We start from the raw sequence: 13,044 nt of genomic DNA, 5'->3' as shown, positions 1-13,044 counted from the left end.
AAAAACAATACTTTTTCACTTTTTGGCATCTTGTCTGAATACACACAATTGTAGGATGTCTATTTCCATGACATTTTTATAGGTTTCATTTTATCTTTAAGAAATATCTGAAATATGAAAAATGAAATTACCTTTTTCTTCATCCTTCCACCACAGCACCAAACGCTTTATCATTAGATTAGTAAATTTAAACATAACCAAAAAAATTGTGCGATTTGTTAATAGACAAAAGCACTTGGTATGTAAATATCATGGATGTATTAGGTAAATATACATGGCAACCGGATCGGCGATTGACACCTTTCAGGCAGCACCTGAATGCAGCATTTGTCACGGCTGAGATCATCCACTAAATATGGAGCATGCGCAGTAGACGTAGGACTGGGAGTGTCTGAGCGGCTCGTAGACGTGAATCCAAACCGCAGTCACTGAACCCAGGAGCATCTGTATGAACAATGAACCGGCTGACTTGGAAGGAAATGATTTGGTGAACACGGAGATGAAGAGGACGTTTGAGGAGTGTCGAGATGATGGGATTGAACAACGGCACTGATTTAGCTGGATAGCTGTGGTGTAAATGACCTCTAACGGTACAAGGAATTAGTAATTTCTAATACTTTGTTGTCTGCAGAGCCAATCCCCTTACAGACTCCGATAGAGCGTTACATTGGCGGACTTGCGTTTGCTTGTTGATGAACTTTCACAGTATCGTCATTAAAATAGGCTACACGTCTTTACCTTATAGTGTCTTAATTTATTTATTTACATGGATATGTGATTATTGAATGGCCTACAGTATATTAGATTTGACCAAAGAGCTGAATAGTTACAGCAAAGTCATTCCTTATTCCATAAAGATTCTTTTATTTGTACTTCACTGGGCAAATTGGTGCTCCAAGGAGTTAGCAGATCACCTTTAGATATAACCCCATTAAATCCTGCATTGACATTTTGAGATATTTCTGGCACAAGCTGCTTGGTGTCATGAGTTGGCCATCTGTTGTGGAAACCTACTTAAACCTGCAAGCAGATTAACCAGTGAGAGGTCCAAGGCATCAGTCTGGACATTTCTGTGCCTGGACTCGGTTGGCTTCCTGGTTGAGGAGGGATGCTGAGGGTCACCATGGGCTCAGTGGAGCAGAGAGATGAGGAGCAGGAGGATGAAGGTGAAGAAGAGTTAAGGGATGGAGGGGTGCCTTTCTATGTGAACAGAGGAGGCCTCCCGGTGGATGAGGAGACTTGGGAGAGGATGTGGCGCCATGTGGCTCGAATACACCCCAACGGTGAAGCGTTGGGGAAGGAGATCCGGGTTGCCTCTGACCTGCCCAAGGTAAAGTGTTTGATATATAAAGCTGCAGCTGGTTATACATGGAAGGAGTAACAGTTGCACTTCACACTATGCAGGGTAAACATACACATTGTGGAGAAACAATTTACACCTGTGTGTTGTGGGAAAATGTTGAGTTACAGTGTTACTATGCAGTCCCCACTAAATCAACTGGAATTACTCCACTGTAAATGATTATTTTTTCATCACAGTAGTAAAATACAATGCATGTGTCCAGTCCACAATACATTTGCAAGCTAAGGATGCTTTAGACACAGGAGAATGGTCATTCATTTCACATAAGAGTGGTTAAATATTTTGCCATTAGTTAGCTGAATAGAGAAGAGCACACAAGACTACATTCTCCAGCTGCAATGAATATTGGGATTGTACGATGGTAAGGCAGTTGTTTGGATGCTCTGTCCCACAGATTCCAATACCGAGTGTGCCTACATACCAACCTACCAACACGATCCCACAGCGCCTGGAAGCCATACAGAAATACATCAGGGAATTGCAGTATCCTTTGACTAAGTTGGTATAACTGGCTGGTTAGTACCACAGTAATTATTGAGTGTATTTAAATTTTTTTGACAACACATCATTTATAGTTGGAAAGATATATTATGATTTTACTCAAGTGGATGTTCAAGTGCACAAACTACCTTTTATTAATCCCACTAACCCACTTTTTTGGCACTCTTAAGAAATATGGGCCAAACAATAGAAAGTAGGCCAGTGTAGATACTCTTTTCTATATTAAGCTTGTTTTCCAGTCAGAGACTAAATCCATCCATAATTAACCAACAACCTATGAATATCACAAAGCACTATAAGTGGTTGTCTCTTCCCCCCACTGCATGCAGCAGAGTAGTCTCCCAAAGCAGTTTGCTCTGTTATGGTATGACTTAACTGTGTCCTACAGGTACAATCACACGGGAACACAGTTTTTTGAAATTAAGAAGAGCCGGCCTCTTACAGCGTAAGCAAGTTTTTGTCTTTTATTCAAGACTGATCATAACGTCAAGAAACAGGAGACCTTGCTTTATTAGATTTAGCGGCGCAAATTGTATTACCCTGGCTCATGGAAAATGTTTTTGTTCAACAAACATTGTGTGCATGTAATCTGTAGTGCACTCAGTCGTGTCACAGATGACCATTACAAGTGTTACTCTGTTGTTCCATTCTTCTGCACAGATTGATGGACATTGCTAAAGAGATGATGCGGGAGGCTCTGCCAATCAAATGCCTGGAGGCGGTGATCCTGGGGATGTATCTTTACAGCAACAGATCATGTTGCATAGTGCTTTATATGCTATGATATTTTTTTAAATGTTGCTCAAGACTCTATATTTGAAAGCAGAGAGCTTCAACAGGGGGTCCTCAGAGTTACTGCAGGGGGGCCACCAAATTATTTGATCACTTTGTTTTCGTTGAAAGTTTTTTTTTTCTAAATTGTGTGGAAATATGCATTAAATTGAATCCAACATATTATCAGCAAAAATAAATTGGCCTATTTGTGAAAAAAACAAACATTTAATTTACACAATATTGATGATAGGCCTACTATAGGTAAGGTACCCCCTATGGTAGCCATTCAAAGATACATTTAAGGTTGAGGATACACTGTGCCTTCCACAGTTAACACTAAAACATGATGTATAAATTATAAGGCAATATCCATTCATTTTCACCCATCCAGCCCAGTTTAATACAACTACATTTTACACAAAATATGTAGCATTGGGGTCCCTGCGCCCTCTTTCTTTTAGCTAAGCGGTCCTTGGCCCAAAAAAACATTGAAGACCCCTGCTTTAAAGACAGAGATCAAATGTCAGTTTCTTTGACCTACATTCTTACAGTTACCTCACCAACAACATGCCCGGTGTGGAGCGCTTCCCCCTCAGCTTTCAGTCTCAGTTCTCAGGGAACAACTTCCACCACATTGTGCTGGGAGTTCACATCGGGGGGCGCTTCGGCGCGCTGGGCATCAGCCGTAGGGAGGACCTCATGTTCAAGCCCTTGGAGTTCCGGACACTGATGGACTTGGTGCAAGAATTCGAAGGAGCCTACAGGGGCTACTGGCACACCCTGCGCAAGGTCAGGATTGGCCAGTACGTGTCCCACGACCCTCACAGCGTGGAGCAGATAGAATGGAAACATTCGATACTAGACGTAGACAAGCTGACCAAGGAGGAGCTACGGAAGGAGCTGGAGAGACACACTCGAGACATGAGGCTGAAGGTACGGCACCGTGGTGTCTGGGACAATAATAACATTGTGAAAGTCTAATTTTGCTGCAGACACCAGTACAAGCTGATGGAGCTCTTGCAGGACAAAAGACAATGATGGTAAATGTAATTTGTCCTCAGCAGAAAGGCTGTCCTTCTTAACTGCTTATTAGATTCCTTTTGACATGCTGCCTCTTCATGCATAGTGACACCGAGTTGACCTGGCTGTTTGAGGAGCGCTTTCTTTCAAACGATGCTCTCTCATCACCTCTCATGCTCACATGATGAAGGCAGCCTCGATGCTGAGCTGTGTGTATAATAAAACTAATGTGATGGCTTGACTCTGCCCTGCTGTGCTCCATGCATGGCCGGCTCAATCCATCAATAGATGATCTTTTACAGCGAGTGCTCTGCACAATCACATTAACAATTCAGGCAGACTTCAGCCACTGATACTGGGCCTCGCCCTGTACAGCGAGGACATAGGCACAGTTGACTTACCGCATGTGGCGTTTTAAAGTGATTCTGATTAAGATGTTCTTCTGTGTGATCTGTTTTTGCAGATAGGAAAGCCTGCACCACCCTCTCCCACCAAAGACAGGAGAAACAGCATGGGTTCACCCCTCAGAGGACCAAGCAGCCCCATACGTAGGATCAGCCGCGTTGAGAGACGGTATGATTAATCGTGTGCTTTAGATAACTTGGTTCTTCACTAAAAATACAGGCACTATAGCCATTAATGTGAAATGATTTCGTCAGTGGAAAATATTTGGACTACAGATGTCTCGTGATCTACAGCAAAGGATAAGTTGTTTATGAATTAGTCACAGTTTCCTTTTCGTGTGAATAAAACTCATTGTCTCATATATGTGTGTCTGTTTTGTTGCAGTCCCTCCGGAGAGAAGAAGGTTTTGGAGCAAAAATCGGCTACAGACATGAATGGATACCAGATTCGAGTCTGAGGAATTTTAGCTTGCTTGTGGAGTTACAAGGTACCAAACACTTGTTTCACAGGGCCACTGATTTACTCTGAGGCTTAATTCTTTGTACACATTGGCCTATTCACGGGATGCAATGTCGAATAGGTCACCAGCAACTTTTCTTTTTCAAAACAAATGCCTCATTCAGCTTCCCTACGTCTGTGCTGTTCAAGGCTATTTCTGGAGCAGTTACTGTGCATAGTAATTGGTGCTGGCAACGTTCCCAAATTATAAAAAGTGCAGTACTTTGTTAACATTTTTATACAACTGGAGTTTTGCGAACTCAACACAACGAGAAATATGACTCCTCGCCGAGGCTGGGCGAGACTACCACTCAGTGTAAATGTGCTACTGGACATATCATAGGTTTCTGTGGTGTTATTATTATGTTCAACAAAAGCTCTTAAGACTCGTCTGCAGGCTGTATTGTCGTACTGTAAGTGTGCACATGTAATGTAATTTTAAATTCACTTAGGCTCTGCTGGGCAGTAATCGCTTGCGTAGTGACTAGTTTGCAAACCACTACCCTTGTGCCTTGTATGAAAACTCAAAGAGAAGAAAAATACTTTTTATATCCACCCCATTATTCTCATTGTCTAACTAAATACAAAGCAGTGTAATCTCTGCTCTTTCAAAATACTGAAAGTAAATTGTGTGAGACGTCTAATATCCAGACGCTAGCATGTTTAGCATTCTATTTACCTTACCAAGACTGAATATGGGATTGAATATTAAATATACAAAAGTATATTTAAGATTATGAGGGATATGATAAACATGAGTTATTTTGGCTGCTGAATATATGAACCAGAACAATTATCAAGGTGACTCCTGGCAATGCATCTGACTCACCTCATCTGGATTTAATGTAGATGTAAAGTAACGAGAAGTCCGTTTATATGTACTGTATAGCTGCTTTATATATATTGTTTCTAACTTTTATTAGTAGCAACTTCATCCGATATTTCACTTGCCTCAAGTGGTACAACTTCCAGTTCAGCTAATGTGTAAAGAAGTTTGTTTACAGTACTTTTATCTGCATTTTGTATTTTTTTAATTGGAAATACTGTCATTTTATACTCCCTTCAGTGTTGGTGATCACCAGTAGACCAATATTTACCACACACTGTTTTGAAAGTGTTGCCACAGCCAACATTTTTATGTGTATAGTAGCTGTTGTCCATTTTCATTTCAGTGCTCTATAACACAATTGTTTTTTTTTACCAAAAGACTGTTGATTTACAGGATCACAATAAAGGGTCACAGTGGCTACACAATTCTGGTTGTCTGATGCAGTTTTGTGATAATAGGGATTTTTTAAAATAAATTCCTGGTTATTTATTTAATTTCCTTGTCCGTATTTAAACAGCGTTGGTCCAAAAAGTCAGCGGTTAATCAGTAAGTATGCTGTAATTAGTTGTCAGGCAGGCTGGGTTTGAGGCAGGGAATGACACCAGTTTTCTGACAGTCAATAGTTCAAACTGAGCACAGGGTGTCCTCAGTTGAAGGGCAGCTTTTGGCACCAAGGCAAATGATGACGAGAGCAAACTCAGGAGATCTCTTAACACTTCCTGTGAGGCTTAAACAAAGGAAACTTAACGCCAACAACTCCATAAAGGGAAGCATGAGCCTCTGTGTGCAGCAAAACACTGAATTAAAACACAGTCAAGCCAAGTAGGAGGTTCACCTTTTAGATCTCAGAATATCTGGAGGAAAAACTGTGTAGACAAAAGTTAAGTCATTCCATTTGTCATATTGTTTTAGGTGCTGCGGTCATATAAATAATAGCTGTGGTATGCTGGCAGCATGTGTGCTGCGCTCATGTTCAGGGATCCCTGCAGTTTAATGGATCTCCAAGTGGATGAATGTAAGTCCACCTCAGCACAGCAATCAGCTAATACGTCCTAATGGCAGCTGCATTCAACGAAACCTAGTCAGCAATGCACCACTTTCATGTATGGGCCAATGATGCAACACTGAAAGGGCTGCATGTAAGGCAAAAATATTGTCATGTTACAATGTACTACTGTGAAATGTCATATCTGAGAGTTGCGAGATGTGTTAAAGTGAACTCCTTAAAAACAGCGTTTGTCATTGTTGTGGCACTTGCCTTGGTAAATTATTAGATAGAAGTCATGATAAAGATAAACAAATCCCTCTCCTCCCTTCCAGTGGATTCCAGATGTCAAACACCTGTCCACCAGTGTTTGTAAGATATAGAAACAGAAGGCATAATGACCTATTTGGAGGGGGGGAAACCTATTGACCTCCTTTGTTTACTTGAATGCATTTGGTGCTGCAGGGGGAAAAAGACACACCCAATCTGATTCCTCTATAAATTAAAATTTTAAACTCGTGGATTATTGTATTATATTGCAAATATATCTACATAGTACATTGACAAGAATGAGCGAGTGAAAGACGTCCTACTGATGGTAATCACCTCTGCAGACATGTTAGAGCCCACACAAACACAAAGCTCTTACTGAGCCCCATCATGCATGACCACTCAACTACCTAATTAATTATTCATTCATGCATTAACCCGACACACACATACACACCCACACGCACGCAGACAAACTGAGTGCCTCAGTGTAGTGGGATGGGAGAGGCAGAGCCAACATTCAAGTCACAATCTCAGCACTACACCAGGCAGGATACACAGGGAGCCAGACACCCAACTGGAGGATTTAATGCTGGTGGATGCATTTAACTCTGCTACATTATAAATCCAGGAAAGAGCTACACATTTTTATTTTAAACCTGAAGGCAGGCTTTGTGTTTTCTTTAACAGCAAAAATCATGAAGGAGCCACAAATTAATGGTAAATATTTATTCAACATTTTTACCATCTGAAAAAATAGAACTAACTCATAATCAAAGAAAAATAATTAAAAATGAAATTGAAAATAAATTAAAAACAAGACCGAGCAGCTGAACAGGTCAGTGTATTATCACACCAATAAAAAATAAAGCAATAACTGCCTGCATTTTTTAAACGAACTATTACAGCATCATTAATAAGATTTGTCATAACTCAGTCATAGCGCTGCGTCATTTATCTGATAAACCATGTGGAACAAGACTGATGTTAAAATCCATTATTTTTCCTGAATCTTTTAACAAAAAATATTAACTTCTGCTATTCAGTTAGAAAACTATAATCCTTTGATGCCAGACAAACAACAGAGCAAGACCTGAATCATTTAAACTGAAATATGCTCATCCTCTGACATCGTTTAGTTCACCCAGTCTTTTTCAGTCATGCAGAATTCAGGTCCAGCTGGAATTTGGCCAGAAGACTGAGATGGTCGGAGGGAAATATGTGATTGGGCAGGCCCTTCATTGACCATAAGACATCCTCTGATAGAAGTGAGAGAGAACCAATCAGCTTCAGACCCTCACTCACAAGGTCACCAGCTGAGAAAAACAAAACATATAAGTTATCTACAGTAGCAAATTCATTCAGAGCTGCAACACCGCCTTTCTGTTTTTACGATCTCATACCATTTAGATCACGATGTAAGACGCGTCTAGGGGAGTAGAAGATGTAGTCGACAGTAGCCCCAGCTTCAGAGTGCAGGGTTGTCACTTCCGGATGGCCAAAGCCTGGAAGAATGTGCTTGTAGACCGACTTCAGCTCTAACCGATGACTGATTGTGTGTCTGAACCTGTGACATAAAACTTGTGACTAAAAATCGCATCTCAATTCCACCTATTTGAGCCTTTACTCCCCATTTTTATATCTTGTTTTGCACATCACAAATTTACTGTGTGATAGGTGATACGCGTGAAAGGTGATAAACTGAGATGAATAAAGAATTCCTATTTATTGATTAAAGTAGCTTTACATTTATTTTTGTTGCCTCAGTTTGCTGCTGTGACACTGACATGCCATCTGATACCATATATATGTATGATGGCCATATGACAAAACCCTGCAGGTAAACTGACCTGTTATCATGAGACTGACTTCCCCTTGAAGCATCTGTGCATTAAAAAACAAACAGAAGACCCAGATATTTAAACCATTATGGTAAAAAGTGATGTTGTGGTTTTTGTATTGCAAGCCTGTACCTGGCATGTTGTCCGTCACACCTGGGATCTGCTCCAAGTCCAGAGGACGGACACATGCAGCTGGACAGAAGCGCATCTGCAGCATGAACTCATGGCTGTACTGACCTTTCCCTACACAAAGACAAACAATAATAGGATAAGAAGTGAAGTGAGAGAGGAAATTAAACACAAAAGACTTAAACTAACTCCATGGATCCGGATTACAACTAGAATTACCGCCAACCAGTCAAGTTGCATATCTCTCTCTCTCTCTCTCTCTCTCTCTGCACAAACTATATATATCCTGAACTTTTGCACAGTTAATTGTACATATTTGTATATTTATGTTATCCTTTCTTTTACATTTTGCTTTTAATAGGTTTAGGTTTATATATGCATCATCCACCAAGGCAAATTCCTTGTAAGTGTTGCTTGGCAATAAATCCCTTTCTGATTCTGATACATGTAATGAAGACTTTATAGGAATAATAAAAAAAGAAAAAAGGCATCAAGTGTTTGCTTCACAGACATCTTCAACCCTGCAGCCCAAAAGATCTTTACAATCACCACAGATTCAAGGTGGGCACCCAAGATTAGTGTCACCAAACTCAGTATCTGACCAAATGTAAAAATATGGTCAGAATCTCCCCATCTGTTCCTAAATTATGACATTGAATAATGGCCAGAGAAGCAGAACATTATAATGTCACAGCGAAACCTACCTTTGACCTCTTGGATATAAAATGCCATCAGGCATTTACTATGTTTTCGGGTTGTCCGTCTGTCCGTCCCATTCTTGTGGACAGGAAACCCTGGAGGGAATTTCTTTAACTTTGGCACAAACATCTACTAAACTCAAGGATTAACTGATTAACTGCCACGGAGGCATACAATTAACAGTAGGTACAAAATAGGGCTGCCCGATATGAGGAAAATATGCAATACCTTTATTGAATATCGCGATAATGATATTACTTGAGATAAATAAAATAGATATTAAAGTGTACTCAGTTGTGCATTTCTGCTGCCTTTAGTAATGTGCTAAAATACAACAAATTGCTTGTTGTATTTAAAACAATGAAAAGAAATCATTTCCAACATTCTTTTATTGAACAAAGTAAAGAATTGAATTGAATACAAATCAGTTTTCTACTGATTTTCTCTCAAAATCTTGTGTATTTCGTGATTTCGTTACTGCACCAGCTGATATCGCGATGACGATAAAAAATGATATATTGCGCAGCCCTAGTACAAAACATACTATGCTTTCAAACACTGACCTGATTTCTGATTCTGGCTCTTCAATGCCTCCTTGACAGTAGTGTACTGGCAGCTGTCAGTGATTCCCAGAGAGCTGGGCCACAGGGGGGCAAACAGTCTGTGACAATAGGCTTTGTGTGACTGATCCTCTTGACCCGATATCTGTTGGACATGGTGAATACATACATAGTACAGAGGTAATTATTGCAAGCATCATGGCAGAAAACCTGAAACAAAGAGCCTAATATAACTCTTCCAAACAAATCCACAGACAGTCATGTGGGAGAAGCTAGATTTTTTCTAGGTAATTCCACGCAGTTGTATTTTGCAGTGTTTAACACTCACCATCCATGCTGGTAGACCCTGGAAGTAGAGCTCGCCGGTGGTGATCAGCTGATACAGAGGCGTGTGGGGCAAAGAGTTAAAGTCCCCACATAATATAAGGTTACAGTGTTTGCCTTTGGCCTTACAGGACTTGACCACGCTGTCAATTTCTGCCAGCATTATCGCGAGCTGAGCCAGCTTCACATCACCCCTGCTAGGGTTGAAGAGCAGATGGGTGTTGGCCACGCAGAGGGGTGGGCCCTTTGCCTTGACCTCTGACCCCTGGATGACCACTGGCCGAAGCAACAAAACAATGCCCACATTGTGCCGGTCCAGCAGCTCCGTCTCTGGCCTGAAGAACTCCAGCGAGGTGACCGACACCTCAAAGAAGCAACTGCTACGATAGCACGTAGCACAGCCGTCTGTCTTGGTCCCTGTACGCTGCTTGTACACACAGGTGTAGCCTGGAGCGACAGCACGAAGAGACAATATATGTAACGTCTTTGTCATAATATCATCCAACATAATTGTTCCACTGTATTTTCTCAGATGACTTACCCATCTGAGACAGGACTGGATACAGTTGTTCATGGTAGTGGTTCTCCTGAACTTCTTGCAGACACAGAATCTACACACAAGAGAATACACACAACTCATTAGTGGACACTTTAAGATTACAATTAAAATGTGTTAAGTTTGCATTTATAAATGAACAAAAGACAAATGTACAATCTATTTTGAATCAGCTGGTACTTGACTCACATCTGGTTCCCATTTCTTGATTTCCTCTAGGAGTAGGCTGCAGCGGTAGCTCCAGTCCAGCACCTCCAGGGGGCAGTGTGTGTACAGCTCCTGGTTGGCCTCCAGCAGGTCTTCAGCAAGGATGTTGTAGGACATAACAGTGAAGTCCATCGAGGCCTTCGTGAATGGGAAGGGCTCTGCGGCAGTGGCACTCTCATCCACATCCTCCCATACTCTCCACATTACTGGGTGGAAAACAAACACATACACACACACGTACGAGTCTGTGCAAATTAACAGCTGGATATTAAACTACTGGAGAGTTTAGACATATCTCACTACAGTGAAAATATTACAATTAAGAAAGCTAAAAATGAAACGGTCCCAGTAAAGGGAGATATCAGATTACTTACCTTCAAATGGCACTATTGGCTCTATTGGAGGGTAATAGCTCAAGGCAGGAAACTGCCACAGTGGGCACTGCACTTCTTCTGCCAGGCCAGGTCCTGCAGGAAAATGCCAGCTAGTTGGTGTATCATGCTGCCCACTGAGTAGAAGGGTTTGAGTGTTAGAGAGAAGGGAGGAAAGTAACAGCAAAGAACTGCTTTCCCCACCATCAGCAGTTGGAGCCAGATATTCATCCCAGCACTCAGTTACTTCAGCTGTAGTTTTAGCTGGAGCCATTGACTCTTCCAGGTGGTGTATCAGTATTTGTTCTTGTACTGGATGGGTAGTATCTTGTATGCTTGGCACAGCTGGAGCCATTGACTCTTCCAGGTGGTGTATCAGTATTTGTTCTTGTACTGGATGGGTAGTATCTTGTATGCTTGGCACAGCTGGAGTTACGGACTCTTCCAAGCTTGGTATCTTCATTTTTTCCTGCACTGATCTGGTGGTTTCTTTAGTGCTGTCCTCTGCTTGCAGGCACTCTAATGGTGCCCCAAGATCTTGCTCGGGGCTAATGTCCTCAGTTGGAAAAATACTTCCATCCTCTGTGTTTTGCTTCATATGGAACACCTCATGGTGAATTGTTATTTCTCTGTGCTCCTGCTTGGATATTTCCCTGCCCTCCTTCTTGGATATTTCATTGTCCTCTTTCTTGGATATTTCCCTGTCCACTTGCGTGGAAGCTTCCACTTCGTCTTGTTGCTGTTCATTTCTCGTCTCCGCTTCTTTCTCCTTCAGTGCAGATTTCACCTCACTCATTTTTGAAGCATCCTCATTCTTTGTTTCTTCATGCAGGACAGCCATCAGCTGTTTTTTGTCAGGCCTAATTTCGTCTTCCTTTTCTGGGCTTGGTTCTTTCATCCTTTCTTTCGTTTCTCCCTTCGTCTCACTGCTTGGGCTGAGCCACTGGTCCAGCAGGGTTTTCTGAGACTCAGTGAAGCTTCTGGTTGTGACAGCACCACCATGCCACACTGTCTTGCCATTAACCACAGCAGGAGGGAGACCCTTCTTTGATGCCTCTAAAAGATAAGATTCGTGTTAAAAACACTGATGCCTTCATACAAAGCTGAAACATACTGAACTCCTTTGCTTGTGTGTTGTACTGACAACCAGTGTTAAATGCGACATTCTGTATCTTTCTTATTGAACATAAATACACAGCAAAACAGTCACACGTGGGGGTGTTGTAACGTCATGAGGAAAGTCTAGAAAGTGCAAGCTAACACACGATTCCGCGGGCTAAAGTTAGAATTAGCTGAATAGCATAACATAACGTGGCTTACGTGCAAAAGGTGGAAATATTAGCTCATACTGGGGAACCACAGGAAAAGTCACGCCGAGTTTTAGTTGAAATCCCCATGATTTTAACGCTCAACCCAACAAATGTCGGGTGTTCACTCAGCCGCGAACTAAACATAACGTTTGCAAACGTTAGCTCCTAACAGCTATATATACCCAACTGAAATGCACATAGTGACACTGACACTTTAAAACACGGACACTTAGACGAAAACGTGCTGTAAGATGTACCTGAGTGTCGACTGGTCAGGTACCGCGACAGTGGGTAGAGCGCATAATACAACACGCTGACAATCATGTTTTCTGTCCTGAAATTAGCGCATGCGCGTTCTGAAGTTGTTGGTGGTCCAAATGTTTAGGGGCCAGTAAAAATGTC

General features: G+C 41.6%; 2 protein-coding genes across 6 annotated transcripts; one reads left to right on the top strand and one right to left on the bottom strand.

Moving 5' to 3' along the window:
* Positions 1 to 384: 384 nt before the first annotated feature.
* On the top strand, positions 385 to 5,815 carry vash1 (vasohibin 1). Its single transcript, XM_039787099.1, has 7 exons — positions 385 to 1,330; positions 1,758 to 1,846; positions 2,253 to 2,309; positions 2,525 to 2,599; positions 3,190 to 3,571; positions 4,122 to 4,231; positions 4,448 to 5,815. The coding sequence occupies exons 1-7, from the start codon at positions 1,109 to 1,111 to the stop codon at positions 4,518 to 4,520; spliced, it is 1,008 nt and encodes a 335-aa protein (XP_039643033.1). The 5' UTR covers positions 385 to 1,108; the 3' UTR covers positions 4,521 to 5,815.
* Positions 5,816 to 7,359: 1,544 nt separating this feature from the next.
* On the bottom strand, positions 7,360 to 13,007 carry angel1 (angel homolog 1 (Drosophila)). 5 transcript variants are annotated; one of them, XM_039786929.1, is made up of 12 exons: positions 12,900 to 13,007; positions 11,703 to 12,388; positions 11,336 to 11,621; positions 10,944 to 11,167; positions 10,740 to 10,809; positions 10,203 to 10,645; positions 9,878 to 10,019; positions 9,320 to 9,409; positions 8,619 to 8,729; positions 8,496 to 8,529; positions 8,049 to 8,212; positions 7,360 to 7,961 (listed from the first exon to the last, which is right to left on the bottom strand). In XM_039786929.1, exons 1-12 carry the CDS (start codon positions 12,964 to 12,966, stop codon positions 7,804 to 7,806), a joined length of 2,475 nt encoding a protein of 824 aa, XP_039642863.1. In that variant the 5' UTR covers positions 12,967 to 13,007; the 3' UTR covers positions 7,360 to 7,803. The 5 variants fall into 5 exon arrangements, with proteins under 5 accessions (XP_039642863.1, XP_039642864.1, XP_039642861.1 ...); XM_039786930.1 differs by having other exon boundaries at positions 11,336 to 11,659; positions 11,741 to 12,388; XM_039786927.1 differs by having other exon boundaries at positions 11,336 to 12,388.
* Positions 13,008 to 13,044: the final 37 nt, after the last annotated feature.

The sequence above is a fragment of the Perca fluviatilis genome, chromosome 20 (assembly GCF_010015445.1).
Source record: "Perca fluviatilis chromosome 20, GENO_Pfluv_1.0, whole genome shotgun sequence".
In the NCBI taxonomy this organism is placed as follows: domain Eukaryota; kingdom Metazoa; phylum Chordata; class Actinopteri; order Perciformes; family Percidae; genus Perca; species Perca fluviatilis.
The sequence above is the reverse complement of the archived record's forward strand: the minus strand, read 5'-3'. Positions and strand labels throughout refer to the sequence as shown.